General features: G+C 41.2%; 1 protein-coding gene and 1 long non-coding RNA gene across 6 annotated transcripts in view; both read left to right on the forward strand.

Annotated features, from left to right (window-relative positions):
- CAST (calpastatin) overlaps nt 1-20,539 on the forward strand; it is a 50,279-nt gene that overhangs the window by 23,062 nt on the left and 6,678 nt on the right. For 3 of the 5 annotated variants that reach the window (XM_048290937.1, XM_048290938.1, XM_048290939.1), the window contains exons 4-23: nt 3,455-3,514; nt 7,674-7,724; nt 7,993-8,049; nt 8,206-8,322; nt 9,336-9,434; nt 9,944-10,045; nt 10,605-10,685; nt 10,780-10,833; nt 11,435-11,530; nt 11,675-11,770; nt 12,457-12,555; nt 13,715-13,798; nt 14,456-14,503; nt 16,892-16,996; nt 17,305-17,400; nt 17,762-17,863; nt 18,882-18,965; nt 19,473-19,520; nt 19,683-19,778; nt 20,321-20,419. In XM_048290937.1, coding sequence (XP_048146894.1) covers nt 3,455-3,514; nt 7,674-7,724; nt 7,993-8,049; nt 8,206-8,322; nt 9,336-9,434; nt 9,944-10,045; nt 10,605-10,685; nt 10,780-10,833; nt 11,435-11,530; nt 11,675-11,770; nt 12,457-12,555; nt 13,715-13,798; nt 14,456-14,503; nt 16,892-16,996; nt 17,305-17,400; nt 17,762-17,863; nt 18,882-18,965; nt 19,473-19,520; nt 19,683-19,778; nt 20,321-20,419 — 1,674 coding nt within the window. The remainder of the gene's footprint in view (nt 1-3,454; nt 3,515-7,673; nt 7,725-7,992; nt 8,050-8,205; nt 8,323-9,335; nt 9,435-9,943; nt 10,046-10,604; nt 10,686-10,779; nt 10,834-11,434; nt 11,531-11,674; nt 11,771-12,456; nt 12,556-13,714; nt 13,799-14,455; nt 14,504-16,891; nt 16,997-17,304; nt 17,401-17,761; nt 17,864-18,881; nt 18,966-19,472; nt 19,521-19,682; nt 19,779-20,320; nt 20,420-20,539) is intronic. The other 2 variants (XM_048290940.1, XM_048290941.1) reach the window with 2 other exon arrangements.
- LOC125319616 lies at nt 14,514-14,950 on the forward strand. The gene is made up of 2 exons (XR_007200829.1): nt 14,514-14,587; nt 14,872-14,950. It is a non-coding gene; the product is annotated as an uncharacterized LOC125319616 (long non-coding RNA).

The following is a 20,539-nucleotide window of genomic DNA, read 5'->3' on the forward strand; positions in this document are numbered from 1 at the left end:
ACTCTGGAGGTTTGTTGCTTTATTCTTGTTGATTCTTATTTATTCTCTTGTCATCATCTCAGCATTTCTGAATGGGTTGCTTGGTAAGCGTTTGCAGCCTCTCTTCTGGTTTTGAAGGTCTCCACCTGGTGCATTGTGCTCCTTTCTGAGTTTCTGCAATGACCTTCCTCAGTCTGATGAATCTTCCTGATGAACTTCCAGAGTAGTTTCAGTGATTTTTAGTTCTGTGAAACCGAGAGCTCATGGATTTCTTTGCCTTTTGTTGTCTTTTTCCAAAGGGCATCTGCATCCAGTTCTCTGAGCTGTTAAAGTTTTTTATTTTGATGTTTGTCACCATTATTTTCTTCTTCTTCTGCTATTGCACTTCCATTTTACTTGCAGATTTCTGAGGTACACACAGTAAGAGTAGATCACCAATTTCTGATAGTTTGTTTTGCTAACCCACTGCTTGGCTTCTGTGACAGTTCTCTTTTAACAATAGCCTGAATGCTGCCCTGGTAACTGGACAAATGAGTTTCCAAGGGATTCCTTCTCTTACCAAATTAGATTCCAGGTCTCTTCATCAGCCCTTCCTGCAAAGCCATCCTCTAACTCAAGAGCACCTGAGGTTCTCTGGTCAGCTCCTGCGCAAAGACTGATTGATCCCTGTTAATCACTCCATGCTGCATGTCACCCAGCAGCTCTGCTGGCAGGGGGGGTAATTAACAGGGATTTTAGTCTTTGCTTAATCAGTGCTATCCTGTAACCTCTTCCCTTTCCTTCCAGTCCCTGCTGTGGTGGTCTTGGGACTCTTACACAGGGAGCAGCTCCTGGTGGGCTACCGGTGGTCCTGGATGCCTTGCTGCAGATTTGCCCCCCAGCTCACACAAGAGCTGTGTGTTAGCCATCCCCCAGGCTGGGATCCCTGGCTGCACCTTGCTCACAGGGCACCAGGGCTTGCACAGCACCCTCTACCACCCACGCCTGGTTTCAGGCAGGACCCATGGGGCTGCAGCTGCAGGAGAATGGGAATCAGCACTGATTGCTCTGGTTCTCTCCTCTGGCTTTGCTCTCCAGGGATCCCTGACAGCTCAGAGGACACCCCGCTCTCCATTTGCAGCAGCTCCTGGCTTTCTCTTTCCCAGCCTCCTGGTCTGGTTAAACCCTCACTGTTTGACACCCCAGCCTTCCTGCAAGGGGGTGTTGGGGCTGAGCAGGCCGGGGTGCGAGCAGGGTGTGCCACAGCCACACGGCAGCTCTGCGTCAGGAGGTTTTTGTTGCCCAGTTGCCAGGCAGCACTTTAATATTTACCTCCACGCCTGACACATGTCCCTGTGTTGCTTCACGCCTCCTGCACTCCCTCTGTGGGGCTGTGGCAGAAACATCTGGGCACAGCTGGCGGAAGAGCAGGGTCCTGGGGACGGGAGCAGCAGAGCAACGCGAGGTAAGAGACTGATCCCCAGGGCCAGGCTGGTGGTGACAGGGTGGCACAGTGGTGACCAGACCAGCCAGAGGGCTTGGAGCTCAACAGCCTTGTGGCATTGTCAGTCTGGGAAGCTCAGTGTGGCTGCAGAACCTGCTGGCTGAAGGGCTGGGAGAACAAGGACCCCATTTCTTCCCTTTGTGGGAAAAGAAGAAAAGGGAACACGCTTCCTGAGTGGCTTTTTTTGGGGAGACAGTGGGAAATTGTGGGCCTTCATTGTGGAACTTGAGTAGGAAGTGGTGAAAGCGAAGCAGGGCACTCCGTGGTGGTCCCTGTGCGCTTCCCACCTGTCCTGCTTTTCCCCTCTGGCTCCTCAGGGCTTTGTTCCTCTGAGTTAACCCTGAGTGTCCCCAGGGAGGATGGCTTGGTGTCCTCCACAGCCACTGCTCAGCAGCCATGCATTGAGCTGTTTTCTCTTTTCAAACTGCGCCTTTTCCTCCATGGGTACATCCATTCTTCACCTTTTTGCTTCTGGTGGTCACTGCTGTCCTGCTGGACAGGGCAGAAAGAAGCAGCTGGGCTTTTGGAAGGTGTTCATCCCTGCAGGTTGTGGTGCTGCTGCTGTGCTGGGACATGGGAAGAAAAAGAATTTTTCGGTGCGTTTTAAGACAGCAGCTTGGTAAGAGTTTTCTGAGGGCTGGAAGGGAGAAGGGCTCAGATAAATGTTTTTATTATTAAACAGACAGGGACTAGGGTGACTAATAAGAAGGTGTAGAACAGATACCTGCTTGTTAGTCATGCTGAAGGGATCCAGATTAATTTTCTTGGAGAAGAAAGAAAAGGAGAGGGAGAACTGTTAAAGAGCAAATTAGGAAAAATGCCTTGTTGCCAGCAGATTAGCTGATGGTGGTAGTAGAAGTACGTTAAAAGGTTATTAAAAACTTCTGTTCTCTGCCCTGATGTAGGAGACTCTGTATATTCCTGTGTGTGTCTCCACCCATGCAAAAGTTCCCATCTTTTAAGTAGTCAATCGGTAGGTCTATGGTCTATTATTTGTTTACTTTTCTGCAGTGTGACAACTATATATATATATTTTTTATATATATTTTTATATATATATATCTATATATATTGTATATATAAATCTATATATTTAGAACAGTCAAACCTCTCACTGAGCCAGTGGCATGGTAAACAGAGACAATGCAAAAAAAAGGGAGAGAAGAGAAAATGTAAAAAAGTTAGTAAGTTGTGCTGCAAATTTAAATGTGACCTATGAATGTGTTACTGTGACAGAGATCACAGTATATCACAGAATCATAGAATACAGCTTTGTGCATATGCAAAAATACAAAATACACCTTTAAGCAGAGGAGCGTGAAGCAGGAGTAGAGGAGTAGTATTACTTCTTCACAAAGTATTGATGAGACAACTGGAATATTCTGGGCTTTGAAGTTTGATACAGCCACAACAGAAACACACCATGGTGGTTTTGGATTGACATCCCTGAAGCCAGGAGAACAGAACATGTCCTTTGTAGAGTTCCAGAAAGGTCAGGTGATAACGTAGGAATAGTGGGAGGACATGTGCTGCTTATGTATTAGCTACTCCTTTTTAACACAACATATTTGAGTTTCCTACTTTAGTATTAAATATTTTCTGTAACAAACTAGTAAATCGAAAGGCACAGGTTTTGTTAAAGAATTTTAAAGAGAAGCGCGGATGAATCCTGCAAAGTAAGTACATATGCTTCAGTGTGAGAGCAGGATTTGGGTTTGTCTTGGTACTTGATGAAAAACTTGCTGTGAGTACATGTCAGAGGAGAAAAAATAATGTTTAAAGAAGGTCTGTGGGCATCATCAAACTGTCAAAATTCTGTGTGTATATATTGTCGAAATACAGGCCAGGCAAAAGACCTAAAACAATAACTCTAATTTTCAAAAATAATTTATTCTTTATTCAGCTGGATAACAAGTGAATTCAGATTCTTGATGCTTGCTTAATACTAAGCATGTATAACAAAAGTAAAGTTGTTGGGTTTTTTTCTCTTAGAAGCAGTCTCCTTCTGTGGATGCACCAAAACCACAAATTATGAAGCCATCTGAAACCAGGGTAAGAATTTCAGAAGAAAATCATGCATGTATGAAGACATGGAATTTCCTTTTTAACACTTTGGTACTGAGTAACTTTACCTGTATTTCTTATCTGTAGCTTAGTTTCCTCTTCAAAAGGAAAAAAAAAAACAAAAAACTAAAAAAATGCTATTCAAAGCACCCAGAGGTTTTTACGACAGCAATAAAAAGAAAATTCATTGCAATGCTTAATTTTAGCTGTCACGTTTTGTGACTTGGGTATAGCTCCCCCCAGTGTGATTGCAGGGTTATTTACCTGGTGATGATTTTTCACATACTCAGCAAATCCAGGAGGAGCTTCAGCTTTCTCTGTATGTGCAGTTGCATCTTCTCGTTAATCTCCTGTGTTTCTCTGACAGCTCCCTTGCCTTTGCCCTTCATGCTTGTTCTGTCTTGTTTTATGGCTGGGGCTTCCTCAGTGTCAGGGCTGTGTCATCAGTCACGTCCTTTGCTTGTTAGGAGAGAGTCATTGTCCTCCATCACGCCTCTGTTGCCTAACAGGAGTTACCTGTGTTGTTTAAACAAATGATTAATGGTGCTCCCCCCCCCCCAGCCTCTTCCATTTTCCAGTCATAACAGCAAAACCAACAAAAAAATGGATGCCAAAGGAGGCCAGCAGGGACTTGTGTGGTGGTGAAGGCTCAGGCTGCCTGCGCCTTGTGTAAATGCCAGTAAAGGGATGCCTGGAGGGGTGAGGGTGGGAGAGGCCCCTGCAGGTGCTCTGGTGCAGGCAGAGCCAGCTCTGCAGGTAAATAGCGCTGCTGGAGGCCCTGCCAGGCAGCTTTTGCGTGTTTTGGCACAGTCAGAGTTGAGGTTTGGTCACCTTCACAGTGATTTTTTTTTTTTCCATTTATCAAATGGGAAGTTTCTTTGCAACAACCTTTTCCTCTTGTGTCTGGTTGTTCTGGCCTGCATCTCCCATCTCTGCATTTGAATTTAGCCATTACATTCCACTCAGCTTTTTGAAACCCTTTTCCTCCATGCACACATACGTCTACGAGCTGAATGGCAATTAAGCAAATTTTTAATTTGTGTACAATCATAATTACTCACACATGAAGTCATCTGCCAGCCTCTGGTTTCACCTCCCTGTTGCGTTTGTGGGCAAACTCGTTTGTGTCGTGTTCATTAATGCTGTGGTTCTCCATATGGTCTAACCCAGACAGCTACTGTCTTTCCCTACTTGAAATTTAAAACAACTCTCAGAAGAATGTGGTAAATGAGCCAAAAATAGAGTAGCAGAGGCATTCTTCAGCACTGTAAGACTGGTAGACACAAATCCCTTTGAAACAGTAGCCTGCATTTGCATGTGTACCATAATTATTGTTTTCTTTTAATGTCTGTTGCATTATTAATGTCTTTTTTCCTGCTGGATTAAACAAGTCATTTGCATTTTTGACAGTAGACTTCTTTGAAAAGAAGTGAGGTTGCTGAGTCACTTCAATTTCTAGTCCTAAATTTCTTGCAAATTCTTTCCTGATTGCCTGCTGTAACCACATCTCATTTGTCCTTCCTGAGGTCTCTCTAGTGTGCCACTGCTCTTAAACATGCTCTGGACCACTTTTCAGCTTTCAATTCTCTGTGTGTGTATCCTTTGTCTCTAATGAACCTGCAGAGTTGTGCCTCTCTGAGAAAGCCCTGAGTTCACTGTGGCAGAGGAAGGAGTGTGGAATTTCTTGTTCTGTGGGCAAAGCACGGTGTTAGGTGGAGAGTTTGGAGGACAAGGGTGTAGAGCCAGCACCCAGTGGATTTTGCAGGGTTGGAGGAAAACAGGGTGCTGCCACTGCCGCTGTCCCCGACACGTCCCCTTCAGCTGCCTTCCTTTTGCACGTGTTCGTGCAACCAGGGAACCAGTGTAAAAGTATTCTTTTTCATTTCCAGACCATTTTTCAGTCAGTTTAAAATGCCTGCTCTCAGATCCTGGCACAGTGCAGGTGGAAGCAGGCAGTTGAAGGGGAAGTGGAACACCTTTTTCTCCACAGGAATTCAGTGCATGCCACCAGCTGATGCCATGGCTTCAGTCTGTGGCTGCTCACAGCTGACTCTGTTTAAAGGATGGCTGAACTATTCCTCTGAATGGGTGGTCTCATACAAAAATTGTTGGTTTGATTTGCCTGGGGCTTTTTTGGTTGTTTTTTTTTAAATTAGATTTGAGCTTTGTAATTGCTAAAACTGTATTTAAATAGATGTGTCTCTGTGTGTGAGCAGGTGTTTATAATCACGTGTTTTATTGTGGCCTCAGCATGCTTTTGTGTGAAAGTCCTGAATCAAATCCTTGCCCATATGGGTTCATTTCTTCTTAGCACTGCCAAACATAAATTTATAGTATGGGCAATTCTGCGCATTTTAAAAGTTATGAAAGAACAGTGAATGATGCATACCTTACACAGAAGGTGCATAAAGTATTCAGTGAAATAATATTTACAGTATAAAAAAGGAGACTTGCAGTTGTTCATAACTGGTTTGGCAGGTTGAGAATTTGTATTCAGTGTTCTGTACAGGTGTTGTTGGGTGTGGGCAGAAGTGCAAGTATATTTTATTGTCCTGCAAAAACAAGGTGTGTTTAGTCTTCTTCTGAAAAGCAGATAAGAAAAACCTGAATTTGTGCTCTGACAGCAGGGTACTTAAAATCCTGAGCAGGCAGTAGTCCCAGAGCAAGAAAAGTCAAACTCTGTGTTTTTTGAACTTCATCCTTGCGCTTCTGTTAGATTTTTCTGCATCTTGTTGCTGAAGGACATCCCATGACTGATTGACTCTCTACAATAGATGTTACAGAAAAACCTTACTTTGTCTTAAACACTGGAAAAGTTTAGGATTATCCTTTCATTACAGGATTATTTAGTGTGCAGGTACAAAAATGGATGTGTGTGTCTTTGAGTTAGCAGTAGTCATGTAATAAGGACACACTGGTGGGAGCATATAAAGCATGACTGAACCTGAGAATGACTGTGCTTTAATCAGGTATTAGGCATCACGACAAAATAAAAAGCAGGGAATTTGGGGAGGGCTTGGGAACCTGAGAGGTTAAGTGATGATTTTTTTTAAGAAAGGGGTTTTTTTAAATATCTTTTTCTCACTTGGAGAATTTTTGGTTCTCCCTCTCCATCAGTATTTCCCCACTTGTGTGTGGAGGTGTGTTCTTTACCCTGGTCCACATCTTCGAGACCTTTGCCAGGATTATTATGCCCAGGCATCTGCATTTAATGTGTGCTCAGGATTTCCCAGCCCAGTGTCTGCAGTTCAGTGTGAGGGTGTGAATACTTGCATAACAAATGGTAAACAAACTTAGCAAATTTCCCTGTGTGGTCAGCCAAAAAACGGAAGCTGGGTGATTCTAAATGGTAGTGAATGTTTGGCTGAAGTAGCAAGAAAAAATAAGAATAATATGGTGAGGAGGGTGGTTTTTTGTCTTCTTACCAGATATAACTATTTAATTTTTCAGTTTCGGTTCTTACTACTAGAAATTTATTGCTTACTGTACTTTGACTGAGTGAATCACAGGAACTGATTTTGTGGCATGACTGGAGAAGATTTTCATGTGTAAACTCTGGAAGTGCAGTCATGTCATACTATCCTAGCCAGGTTGTTCAGCTCTGTTGTAAAATATGAGCATTAGGAGGTTACAGAGGAGAGAAAAACACAAATTTTCTGCTGTGTGTAGTATAAGGATATTACCTGAACGTATCCCACCCCACGTATGTCCTGTTGAATCTAAGTAATTAATGTGTTTTCCATCAGGACTGTGTGTATTTTTATAATTACTTACTTTACAATTATAATTTTTTTATTAATAAACTAGAGAAAAATAATTCATTAAATAACATTTGAGGTTATTTCAGAAATTGGTAGTGGCAATTTGGGTTTGTTATCAAACTGGTCCCTGTATTTAGCATCTTCTTCCCTTCTCAATCCCCCGTGTGAGGAATGAGTTTGTGTGTGGGCGTTTGCACACCTTTGAGTGCTCTTAAATCATTGGCAGCCTGTGTTAGGATGTTGTGAACTGCAAGATTAGTGTATAGTAGTTAGACTGCATGTGTGCCAGCAAGTGTGGACCTGTCTGATATTCTGCTTTACATAATCTGATCCTCTGCAAATAACCATGCATATTAATCTTTGAATAAATGTCATTTATATTTCAGTCCGCAACGACAACCAAAGCAGGATCTGAAAAAAACACCCAGTCAGACAAGGTAAATACCTTTCACCTCTGCAGAGGTGCTGTACTTTGGCCTTTTACTAACTCTGAAAAAAGAGGCTGAACTCCTGGCTATTTCTGTGTCATATGAAACCGGTGTGTGATCTGTGACATAACTGTGCACAAACTCGGGACAGCCCAAGAAATGTCCCATGAACCATCTTTAGATCTGTCTTGTACTTAACTTGGACTAGCATGGATCGTGTTCCATAGCACTGAGTGGTGGAAATGGTAAATTATCTCTGTTTTTTATTTTATAACAGCCAACAGACAATCAGAATAAACAGCTGTCTGAAGAGAAGCAAAAGGAACCAAGTGATGTAAGTTGTGTAATTTCTCTCTCTCTCTGGCTTTGAATTTCTTAATTCAGAGGGTTTCTTCTGGTATTTTTCTTCTGTCTTTTGCTTAAAAAAATAGTTTGAAAAAATAAAAAGCCAGCCCTCCGTATCTAGTGATAATCGTTTATCTCTACACAGGGAAAAAACCAAACAACACCTACCGTGACAACAGCTTCCAAACCAAATAACACAGGAAAAGTAACTACAACTCAGGCTGAGCAGCCTCCACTAGCAACCTCCACAGAGACAGCAAAGGTATAACAGAAGCAACAACCAATTTCTATTATTTAAGCCAATTTTTATTATTTTATTGAGGGGATGTTAGGAATCCACATCCAGATGGATTCTTTAGCTGAATATTGTCAAGTGAGACCTTTGGGCCCCCAAAAATCACTATGGAGATAAGCTGTTGGCCAAGCAAAGAACATGAAGAGCCACCACAGTTTTAGGCCTGCTCCTGTGTGTTTGGGGCTCTTCTGTTTTTCTCTGAGGTTATTTTTAAGTTCCTTGTAGCTGCACAGTTGTCATTGGTTCTTTGTCAGGCTCTTTGCCTGCCCACTCACTGCAGTGTTGGCTCCAAATGCAGCAGGAAGGCTCTGGAAGAAACTAAAGTGAGGAAAGTTGGGGAAAAAAGTTGGGGAGGGGTCATTTCCCCAGGGAAAATGGAGAAAAAATACGAAGGAAAAGCATGTGGTGGCATCAGGATGTAGATGTTTCGGTCTCCTGGTTCTGCATGTGTCTGGTGACAAGGCCAGGGTAACACGAAGGCCTCCTTCAGCTCCACTACAACACCCTTATTTTTGGCTGTAAATGGGAGTGTCAGTAATGCAGAAGTCTGCATTTTGTGTGGTGGTGTTGCTCCTCCACCTCTCTGTCTGCAGCAGTTTTCATCCCACCCACTTGAGCACCTTTTGCAGCTGGAGTGTAATGGTGCATTGAGAGCTACCAGGAGTAAATGACAGCTTTCCAAAGAGACTTGGAAGGGGCCTCAAAGTCTTTCTTGCTGTGCAAATTCCTTTCACTGGCAAAGTAAAAAGAAGGAGGTAGAGTGCTTAAAATAGAAAGCTTTCTTTCCCACAGCAGAATCATACTGGAAGCATAGCTTTTATGGTGGTAGCTCACTCTGCCCAAGCATCTGGGTGCTGCTCAGGTGCACCAGCCACAGCTGCTGATTAAAAAAAGGTACACAGCCTCAGCGTTGGGTGTTTTTGTCTCTCTTTTAACATTTCAGTAAACCATCCCTTAATTCTTCTTTTATTTTGCTCCAGCAAAAGTCCAAGGAGATGTCCACAGTGACTGGTGCAGCTGCTGGAACAGGCACAGCTGGTCCTAGTGTGGTTGCTGCTGCTGATAAATCAAGTACTGAGGTTGGTAGACATAGCCTTAGACAAAGGCTTCCCTTGTAATAATGTCTCAGAGGGTGCTTCTCTCTCTGAAAGACTTCAGTTTCAGGAAAAAAAATAAATGGGTAACTGCTGAAGTGTTGAGACATCCTCATTATTTATGATGGTGAAGCACCATCTGAAAGAAAAGGTGAAAAACCAGTGGTGTGTCATTTCTGCTTTGTCAAATGGGATTTCTTTAGAAGCTAGCTTAAAATTACACAAGTTTAAAATTAATTACTCTCTGTCTTTGGTTATTTTTGAATATATATATGTATCAACTGATACACAAATAGAAAATACCTTGTTAATGATACTGGAGAACTGAGTTTAGAACAATTCTCGCTGAAAAATTTGGCAAGTGCATGCCCTGCTGAAAGAAAGCTTTTCATTTGGTTTATAGGAGTCTTCTACAGATTCACCAGATGATTCAGAATTTTTTTTTCCCCTGTGTACACCTTGGTAACTTCTATAATGGTTTGCTTATTTTTTAGCCTGGTATGGATGAGTCAGCACTTGACAGCCTAATAGATACCCTTGGTGGGCCTGAGGAAGATGTGCCTACCACTCCTGTTTACACTGGCCCAGAAATTACGGTATTTTACACTTCACATTCTTATTTCTTAGAAGATCCATCCCTAAATTACATCTGTAGTTGCTCATTACTGCGTTTGCTCAGGACTTGTAGCTGTGATCTGCTGAGAGTTAAAACAGAGTGTGCACAGTAACATTTTAATGTTGGTTTTGTTAATATAGAAATGACAGAGTTCTGGGAATTTGCTGAAGAATGCATAACACTGGGTCTGAATGGGAGAGTCACCTAAGAAGGATTAGGATTACAGGCTCAGTGGCTCAGTAAAACATGACAAAAATTTATAAATATTTAAAAAGCAGTCTGGGTACAGCAATACGTCCTACAGTCTGAGACAGTGACATGGTTTAAATTAGTAATCTGGGAATGAATTTGTGGATGATGAGCACTGCTGAAGCTGGAGCAGAGGCGTGTGCATGACAGTAGGTACTTAAAGACACTCTACAGTGTCCTAGCCAATCTTTGCCTTTTCTTTCTGGCAGTGTCATTGTAGGTAGCTCTATCAGAAATTTCTTTCAGTAAAGAACAGTACACAAACATTAATATGTGCATTATTTTCACAGGAAGACATATATTCAAGATACTTGGAAGAATTGGGAAAACGTGAGGGTAGTCTCCCTCCAGATTATGTTAAACTGTTGAAGGTCAGTGAGTTAAAAAACGCATTCTTCATGTGTGTTTTCTGTCATACTGGATTTTTTTGCTTTCCATTTACTGCAAAATTAATTCTCATTTTAGAGCAAAGGATATGGCAAAGATGTGGTCCCACCAAAAGCAAATGAGCAAGATGAAGTAAGGCTTTTTTTTTTTAATATATTGTCAGGTGAGAGTAGCCCAGGTGAAAACAACCCAGTTATCACTGGATTCCTAGGAAGATATAAATGTTGCCTGTTCTGCAAAAGTCCCAGGCAGTGGGAGGGGGATGTGGGAGGCCAGATAACCTAGCTACTGATAAAACTAAATAGAGCTTGGCACAGATGTTTTTAGTAAAGATGCAGGAATTTTCAGGACACCAAAGCTGAAACAAGTCAAATAAATACTTACTGAGATATTTGGCATATGAATAACAAAGGGAAAAAACACTGTGCAAGCAGGAATCTCTCTGTAATGCCTTCAGCAAAAACCACTTGTATTTCTACGCTTGGCCAGAGATTCCTGTCAGCCAGCTAGGTTTTGCTGGTTGGGAAGTTTGAGTTACTAAAAATAAAAGCTTATCTGAGACAAGAATCAAGCAGTGGGGGCAAGCACCTTTATTTTTTGCTGTGTCAGGAACTTGTGCCAATGAGGTCACTGTGTGAGTAATCGTGGGACAGACTCGGGCTGTAAACTGAGTTTGACCTGTGATATTTGAACTTTCTCATGGTCATAACTTGGTTTGCAATTCCTTGCTCAGAAGCCAATGACGGATGATGAGCTTGCAGAGGCCCTGTCATCTGACTTCACCTGCAGTACTGCTTCTGCTCAGGAGAAGAAGACGAGTCTGACAGAGGTATTGACACCTTCCCTGCCATTGCATGCATTTATTGTGAGGAAAAATTGACACTGTTATCATAATATTTCATTTTAAAATGATAAAATTTCCTGCTTCTTTTCTATTTTTGCAAATTCACCTGTAATTTCATCTCACTCGTAGAAGCCAAACAAAGAAGGAGAAATTGTGCAAGCACAAGCAGCAAGTTCAGTTAAGACCTCAGTTCCTCCTAAGGAGAAGAAAACAAAAACAAAAGAGGTACACATAGTCATTCTTTCACTAGTTAAGTTAAAATTAAAATTTACAGGCATATGCTATTATTATGTGCTCTTGGTCTTGTAAAGATGCTAATCATTCTCATTTTCAGTTGTAAATCCTCTTTTATGATAGAAAATACAGGGATAACAAGAACTACCATTGCTCAGACTCCACTGTATTAGAGATCAGATGATTTTCCTTCTGGATTCTTTTGCGGAATAACTGTGATTCTTCTCAATAGAGGCAGTACAGTAGAAATATTAGTAGGAAAAACGTCTTAGCTCTGTGATCTGCATTTAAAACTTGTATATGATGTAATTTTCTCATGTTTTATGAACCTTCTTTTTTTCCCCCTCTGAATAGAGCAAGTGTGACCATGCACTTTTTGGGTTTGCCATGTCAGAGCATATGAGAATTGTGTTACATGTCATTGTGACACTGTGGGGGTTTGGGCAGTTTTTTACTTCCTGGTTTTTTTTCTTCTCTCTTTAAGAAGAGCCCCATGTCTTGACTAAAACTGTGCTAATTCTTAGCACGTAACTTGGTGTTAAGGAAATTGGGTAAAGGCAAACCAAAATGACCAATCTGGTGCTGGCTGTTTTCTTCATATACAGCATAAAAAGGTGAAAAAACCCGTGTCAGTTTAAAGAAATAACAAAATCGTTTGCACGTTTTCTTAAATACAGGAAATTAAAGACGATGCAATGGATGCTCTTCTTGATACTCTTGGAGGACCTGAACCTGAACCTGAAGAAGATCCTACCCCTGTTGTAGAGGTGTCAGAGGTAACACCTCACTCCTTTTTTACCCCGGCTTCCCGGTTCTGGCTGTGGAATCCCGAGTTCTCTTTGCTAGACACTGGACAAATGTGTAAAATAGCAAGACTTTCTTATTAAGGGCATAAGGAATGTGTGAGTCTTCACTGATGAGGAAAATGAAAAATTAAGAATCCCGAGTGGATACAGGTAGAGTAGAACATAGTAAAGTGGTCTGGAAAATTATAAGCATATAATTTGTTTGCTTTTACAGGCAAACATGCATGTATATACACATTCACTGGTAGATATAGCTCTTCTTTGTTTTTTTTCCCCCAGCACTCTGTACAATTTATAGCAAGCTTTCATTTTGCACATATTTGCTGTTTGACTTCTAATTGACTTTTAGTGTGTGTGCTCCTTTTTACATCAAACTCCATTATCTTTCTAATTTGAGTCTTGCCTTTCACTGTCTTTTGCAAGTTTTGTTTTTCCTCAACAGATAGAATTTAAACAGCAATCCTGTGTTTGCATGTTAAGCTTTAACTTTTTGGTTTAGTTTTGCAAACTCTGCCTGTAACCATAGTTAGAGCAGGTTTTTTCCTGTCTTCACTTACAGCTCAGAGCAAACAAATGACAGGGAAATAGTAAAAAATCTTCTGCTGCTGAGCTAAATTTTGACAAAAAAAGAGCTTCTTGTGTTGCAGATTTAGTCAGTCTGTGCCTTCAGATAACTTAGTGGATTCATTTCTTCATGAAGGAAGCACAGAGAATTAAAAGGTTTTTTTTTGGTGCCAGTAATGGAAAAAGATACAGAATTCTGGCTTGTGTAATCAGAGTGCTGAAATTCAAGAAAAAAATGCAAGAGGATTTGATACACACAAAAATTCTAAAAGTGCCTGCCAAAAAGATAGAGTTCTGAATACTGTCTAAAATTCTTTAGGATTTAAAATAATGAAGCCATATTCACATATGGTGTTGAATCCTAAACCGTTATGATTTTACCACAGATGTTTGACAGGAATTATTGGAGGGATTTTAGTATGTTGTTACGTGGAATAATTTCACCTGATGCCAGTCCTTCTGCACGCAGTAGGGGGAAGAATCCTGATGGCGAGGTTGTGCACTTGGAGTTTTTATTTTAATTTCTTTAAGTGATTTTTTTTTTTTAATGTTCTTTCTTTTTAAGGCAAAAGCCAAAGAGAAAAAGGAACAAAAGGCTGGAGAACATGATGGCACAATACCTCCAGAGTGCAGGTTAACGCCGGAGGTGGTAAGTTTTTCATGCCTCCACTGCTTTGTAGGTAGGGCTCTGTGCCTGACACTTCTCTTTCATTACAGAGAGAGAAAGAACATGGGGAAAACAAGCCAAGCTAATACTTCATCAATGTCTTTCTCCTTGGTGATTTCCGTACCTCTGATCTCCTCTTCCTTTGTGGGCATTATTGTTTCTTCCAAGCATTCTGGGCAGAGATCTTATCTTGCCAAGTCACCCATTCCTTCTCCAAGAGTGGCATTTCTTGTTTCTGACATTAAATCTCAGCGCTGTAAAATCCATCCCTTTGCAGGAGTGCTCTTCAGTATCACTTTGTAACATAACCTTGGAACACTGATGTAAAATGGTGGGAAAATTGCACTCTCTTTAATTTTTTTTTTTTTTTTTGGATTGTCACCCAAAGTGATGGAGATGGGTTAAAAGTCAGGCAGAACAACAGCAGAACACTTTTCGGTCTCTTGTATTGTGCTGACATCACATTTGCTTTTTTGATCTACTTACCTGGCCATGTAAAAATTCCCCATTTAGGGGAATTCCTGTCACTGATTAATTCTCATGTATGTAATTTACTTCACATTATTTTGCTGGTGATTATTGAATATGGCACTTCTTGTAACAACAGAAAAATGTCAATAATACTTAATTTCCTTCTAGGATAAAGACGGAAAACCAATATTGCTGAAGCCTGAAGAAAAACCAAAGGTTAGAAAAGTGACAATATTGTAGGAGTGTGGCTAGATATCCTGTTTTCTCCCTCTCTGTCATCACTTCTCTCTGTGCCATGATGTAAGTCTCTTGGTCTGCTTGTGTGTTTTACTTCCTTGCACAAAACCTGCTGGTCAGAAGCACCAAGTGGAAGTTGGTTTTATTGAAATTCATTGTCTGTGAATGAAGAGATCATATAAGGAAAAGGTTTAGAGAGTTCCAAGACCAGGAGAGAGTTACAAAAATTAGTGCTGGCTCAAAGAAAGTCTGTGGGGGGAGTTACTGTAAGGTATTCTGTAGAGGTCTGTTGGAGCTGTTAAGGACACAGAGAGGTGAAGCAGGAACATCTTTTGTTTTCTTGACAGTTTCCTCTCACTAGTGATCAAATATAAAGGAAAATTACTGGAAAGAAGGAAAAAAAGCTGCTGTGGACATCTTCCTAATCACAAAGAACAATCTGGACTTTGCAAAGAGTATCCATCGTGGCCTGGAAAGGGCAAGAGAGGATTAAAATATTGAAAGAGAGAGTAGCAAAGATTAATTTTAAAGGCACAGAAAGAAAGCAAAGGAACTGTGCATTGAAGAAACTGAGGGCTCCACTTTGGAAATACTGTGAGTTGAGGAGTGCTGCGAAAAACTGGAAAAGCACAGGAAATCTCTGCTCTCCTGAAACGAGTGTGAAGGTCAGGACCAGTCTGAGTGAGAATGACACAGTGCCCTCTGATCAGAAACATGAAGTAATTCCTATTATTTAGGGTTAAAGTGTGGAGGGGAGGAATGCAAAGGCAGTGATGGAAAAAAGACTTTTGGTCTCTAAAAATTTTTATGTCAGGTCTCAGACATGCAGTTATCTTGATTGGTGGATGTTTGAGAGCTGCACAGAAGGGAACTCCTGCCAGGCATGTCATGAGGAGAAAAAGAGAGCAGCTCTGCTCTGGGGGAACTAGGCCCTGCTGCCAGGAGATAATAACCCTGAGCAGATAAGCCTGTTCCACAGGGAGCACAAAAGAGATGGCACACACAAAAAAGTAGAAGAGCTCTAGAAGAGAACACGGCATAAGCTAAGGGAGGTTGGTTCACAGTTGGGCTGAAGTCCTGCACAAAACCAGGGCAGAACACAAACTCCGAATCCTGAGATCTTGTGCCAAAGGATTATTAAGTGGTTAGTAGAAAAACAGGTATTCCCATGCTCGTCCACTTCCCTTCATGGGAGGCACAAATATAATCAAATCCTTGTTCTGTAGGAGAACCATGGGAATATCAGACACGTGTTGCAGTATTTTTCTGAGCACCTCTTCAGGGTAATTTAAAGAAGGTGGTTTTGAGGAAGATGTGTGTGCCAGTATTCCTTTGGAATCACTGCTGATACTTAGATCAGTGAAACTAAAATCAGCAAAGTGGGGAAAGCTGTGTTGATAGCTAGAAACCATCAGCTGCTTACAGTTCTTCTGTGATTGCTGATGAAAGCCTTCCTTCAGGATTTCAGCTAGGGTTTGTGTGGTTTTTTGGACCTCCACTCTGCATAGTCTTAAGCGCATGCCATGGTATTACTTTTATGAATAAAAGTTACTACCTAAATGCCTTTTTTTATTTAGTGTCTGAAGGAGGATTTCAGGCATTATGAAAAGTGGGGCCTTATGTGTTGAGACATTTTGTAAAGAATTAGGGGAAGGGAATAAGGGAGGGATTTCTCTCTCAGAAATGTCATTTTATGCATTATGAGTCTGTCCCTAAGCTGTTAAGTTCCATGCAGCAAGTGAATGGCCATCACTGCTAGCAAAGATTTAAACATTTAGCTGTGAAGAGTAATTTGGAGGATCCCAGGAGCTTCAGGTATACACATACAGAGATACATGGACTGTGGAGGCCTAGTTCACATAGTGTCAGTAGATTGTAGTAGATCACACACAGAAGGAAACTAAAACTGCATTTTTACTCACCGAAACGTGCACAGTGAAAACCACTGGGTGTCAGCAGTCAGAGGGCAGGCTAAGGGAACTTTCAAGCAATTCTAATTCTGCTAGTAAATACTAGCATTTTCTTCCTAATTAAGAGGCCATATTTTCCTTTTCAGTAGCCATGTCTTAAACAGTGTATATCTGGTTCTCTGTGTTATGTTTTATATGCACAGTGCTCTACCTTACATTGACTTACGATAACAAAGAAACAAACTTATTCTGAAGTGTGGTTTTTCTTTGATTTTATGCACTGCAAAATTAATGCTGTTTTGTTGCACGTAATTGTGAAAGGTTATTTCAGTGTAGGCTACAGATGTTCTCCTGCTTTATGAGTAGCTGAAATACAGTTCTTGAAAAAGTAAATTAAAAAGAGGCAGTGAGTCACCTGTGCCACATATGTCTCTTTTTTTTTCCCCTGTTGTTGCAGCCTCTGAGTGAATCTGATCTTGTTGACGAATTTTCAAAGGACTTTGCCTGCCCTGCACAGCCTGCAGTACAACCCAAAGCACCAAAGCCCTGCAACATATCCAAAGTATGTCTTTCTGGGTCGCTGGAGAAGCTGACACTGACAGTTTTGCTAAGACTGGGTAGTGCTACTGTTCTTTCAAGAAAAACATTTTTTCTTCTCTTCCTGTTTTACCCTCCCTGTTGCCTTTAGTGGAACATGCAGTATTGTCACTCAGCTCTTCATTGAGAATCTTCTGCCTTTAAATTTAGACTTTTCTTTGTCACTTAGTACTGTATTTAGGAAAAAAGAAGGGAAAAAAAGCTGTTTAACAGGCTCATTTTGTGTTTTCTAAGCATATTCAGTAAAATACGGAGTAAATTGTTCTGTTTCAGAAGCCGTCAGGTTCTGTGCCTGCAAAACCCGCTGAGGACAAAGTGGTCCCTCGTGCCACAGCTTGCACTGTGCAGTCTGCAACTCCCATGTCTTCAGTAAGTAGTGGAAGCCCCTTCAGCTGGAGCTAAAGCGCAACTCAGTGTTTCACATATGGAATGGCAGAGCACGGTGTCATGGTGGTCATTTCAGTATTGCATGTTCTTCCTCTGTAGTGGTAACCACAAGGGCTGAGGGGTTCACCAAAAAAGAAAAAAAAAGCCAAGTCAAGCACAAAACAAATGGTCAGTGACCTTCCTCAAAGAGGAAGCCAAACTGACAGTTCTTGTGGTCTCCTCTAGCTCTTACTGCCCTAAAGGAGATGCTGTTTGTGAACCTACTAGGGGCTGCAGAGAAGACAAAAAACGGGTTTCATCAAACTAAAAATTGGGTTTTTTTGCTGTATCAACTCCCATGCAGGTTGGTCCTGTAGCAGATGAAGCACTGGAAGCCTTGTCCGGTAGCTTAGGAAAGACAGAGCCTGATCCAGATGAAAAAAAGCCTGTTGTGGACAAAGTTAAGGTAGAGAAAAAAAAAATCAGACCTCAAAAAATAGACTGTTGATGTAATTACCTTCAGCATTAGTCCATTTCCTCAGGTCACAAACAATGTAGACATTGTGTTTTCACTTTTTTAAAAAACAAAATGTACTGTTGAAACCAGTTCTGTTCTGCTTAGGAAGTACTAGTAGGATTTCAACACAGTGAGTACACTTTCCTAATAAATCTGACTATTGCAGTGCAGTAGTTCAGTCAGTTTATGAAAACTGTGTTTTTATCATGTCTTTCTGCTGAACTGAAGCAGAATTGAGGTGCCCATCAGGGGTAGCACACAGTATGGTCCTTTTTCTGAAGGAACCAAATTTATGATGAGGGGTTTAAAATAGGAATTATGCACAAAACTTTGGCGGTTTATATATTTAAATAGGGAGCCATAAGTAAGTCACTGAAATCCTGTCTAAGGGAGTGCTGTTCATAGGCACAGTCTGAATGCCCCCATGTGCCACCCTAAACCAGATGGAACTGGCTGGAGTCAGAAACCAGAAGCTGAAGTCAGAAAGCAGCCCTTCCGGTGGCTGGAATTCTGTCAGGCAAAAGTTCCCAAAGTTGGCTTTAGTCCCTTTTCTTAACTGGCCTTTGTCCAGCATAACTTGTATGGGGGGTAATAATCTTTGAAGTGGGCCACTGATTTCTCTGTTCAGCCCTTTTTTGCATGTAGGCCAGGCAGCTGTTGAGTGGATTTCCAGAAATGTCAAGGATTAAGACACAGAGGTATTTTTGATTTCGGTCCACCCTTGTCTATCCATTTACCTCTGCTAGCGCTACTGAAATAGGTAGCGCCTCTTGAGAATCAGGCAGAGGAGTGAAGGCTTTCTCAAGAGAAAATGCTTTCTTTTAATTTTCATGGGATTTGTATCTGGTGGTTGGATTGAATGAGAAAGACCAATTTGAATCAGAAGACTGAAGGCTGAAAGGCTTGCTCGTGTGCATTTCTGTTGGTAGTTGTTTTTCTTACCATGATTCCTATTTTGCCTTCACAGGAGAAAACCAAAAAGGAGCAACACAAAAAACTGGGCAAAGAAGAAGAAACAGTTCCTCCAGAGTACAGCTTAACAGAAGCCAAAGTAATTTATTTAATGTGCTGTCTTAGTCTTGCTTCCCCTTCATTCCTGTTCCTCAGAACACATGGATGAAACTAAGACTCCCATTTCGTTTTGAAACATTGATGTTTTGGTTCATCCATTTTTATAGGATCTAGAAATTCTGGTTTGTAGTTCCCACAAATAATCTGGCATCTATCTGTTGGATGCCTGCATGGGCATAGAACTGTTTTAGGTGCAGGTACCTGCAGATTAATAATTCTGAGATTAGTATGCTGGAGTCTTTCAGTAGCTTCTGGTATTTTAGCACTAAATAAACTATGATTGGTTAAAGCTGTTAAGAAAACCCCCAAGAACCTGGATGTTTTAAGTGGCATCTTGAGTAGCAGCAGTAGATGCTGTAGAGGCTGCTGCTCAGATCCCTGTCCCCTGTAACACTTATGGTTGCTCAGTGAGTGCTCCCAGAGTGCTTGTATTGCATGGCCATTTAAGGACTGCTTGGTTTAATTCAAGAGATTCTTTTCTTTATAGGATAAAGATGGAAAACCACTCCTACCAAAACCAGAAGAGAAGTCACAGGTAAAAAAAGTGACTATTTCAAATAGCTGTTTCATTCATGACTTACTTACCAAATGTCAGCAGGGTTACCCACTGTTCAGTTTAAAAATGGGCTGTGTTACCTGCTTACTTTTTAAGAGATGAAGAGACTTACAATCTTCTTTTTTTTCTTTTCAATGGCAGCCTATGAGGGAAAATGATCTTTTAGAGGGTTTGACAGAAGGATTTTCCTGTTCTCCGTCACCAGCTGCACCATTACCTACATCAACTGTACTAAAGGTGAGTATAATTGATTTCTGAAAGATGGTTTTATTTTCAGGTTGTTTGAATAATCTTGACATTTTGTATGTTTCCCTTATGTAAAGTTCCTTAAATGAAATCCAGTAACTAAAAACTTGAAATACTTCTTGCAATAAGTTAATAGGAGAGCAGGACTTAACTAGGATTTTTTTGTTTGTTTGTTTGTTAAAGTTAGGTGGCCTGTCTTTTTACCACTTACTTGCATAAGCAGTGCTTTGCAGCTGAGGTTTTTAAAAGTGTGTTTTGGGAATATTAGATGGGCTTGGTGAAATCTTAGTTCTGTTGGAGTCATGTTAAACCTGTTAAAAATTCAGCTGTGGTGGGCTTTAACCCAGAACAACAAACTGAGATGAGGAATGGTCGCACAGTGTATATGTGGGAGTGTGTTTCAATCTGAAATAAGCAAAGCTGCTCAGGAAAAATGAAGTCCTAGAAATTACCTGTGTGAGTGCTGTGTTTTGGATGTGTGGAGTCTGATGAGCGTTTTCCTGTGGGTCCCCCTGTGTGTCTCATTCTTCCAGAAAGACAAGGAGGGTGCCAAGCCTGCGAGTTCCTCAGATGTGGTCTCTGCTGCTATGGTTTCCTCAGTGCACTCAGCAGCCCCTGCAGCTTCTACCTCAGTAAGAAACTTCTCCTGTAGGTCCTTACCTCAAAATGAGGGGCTGAATAGTGAGGAGAGGCAGCAGTGTGATCCGGACAGTTTTACCAGTGTGGACTGTTGCAAAATTTAATAGTTTATT

Source organism: Corvus hawaiiensis, chromosome Z, assembly GCF_020740725.1.
Source record: "Corvus hawaiiensis isolate bCorHaw1 chromosome Z, bCorHaw1.pri.cur, whole genome shotgun sequence".
In the NCBI taxonomy this organism is placed as follows: domain Eukaryota; kingdom Metazoa; phylum Chordata; class Aves; order Passeriformes; family Corvidae; genus Corvus; species Corvus hawaiiensis.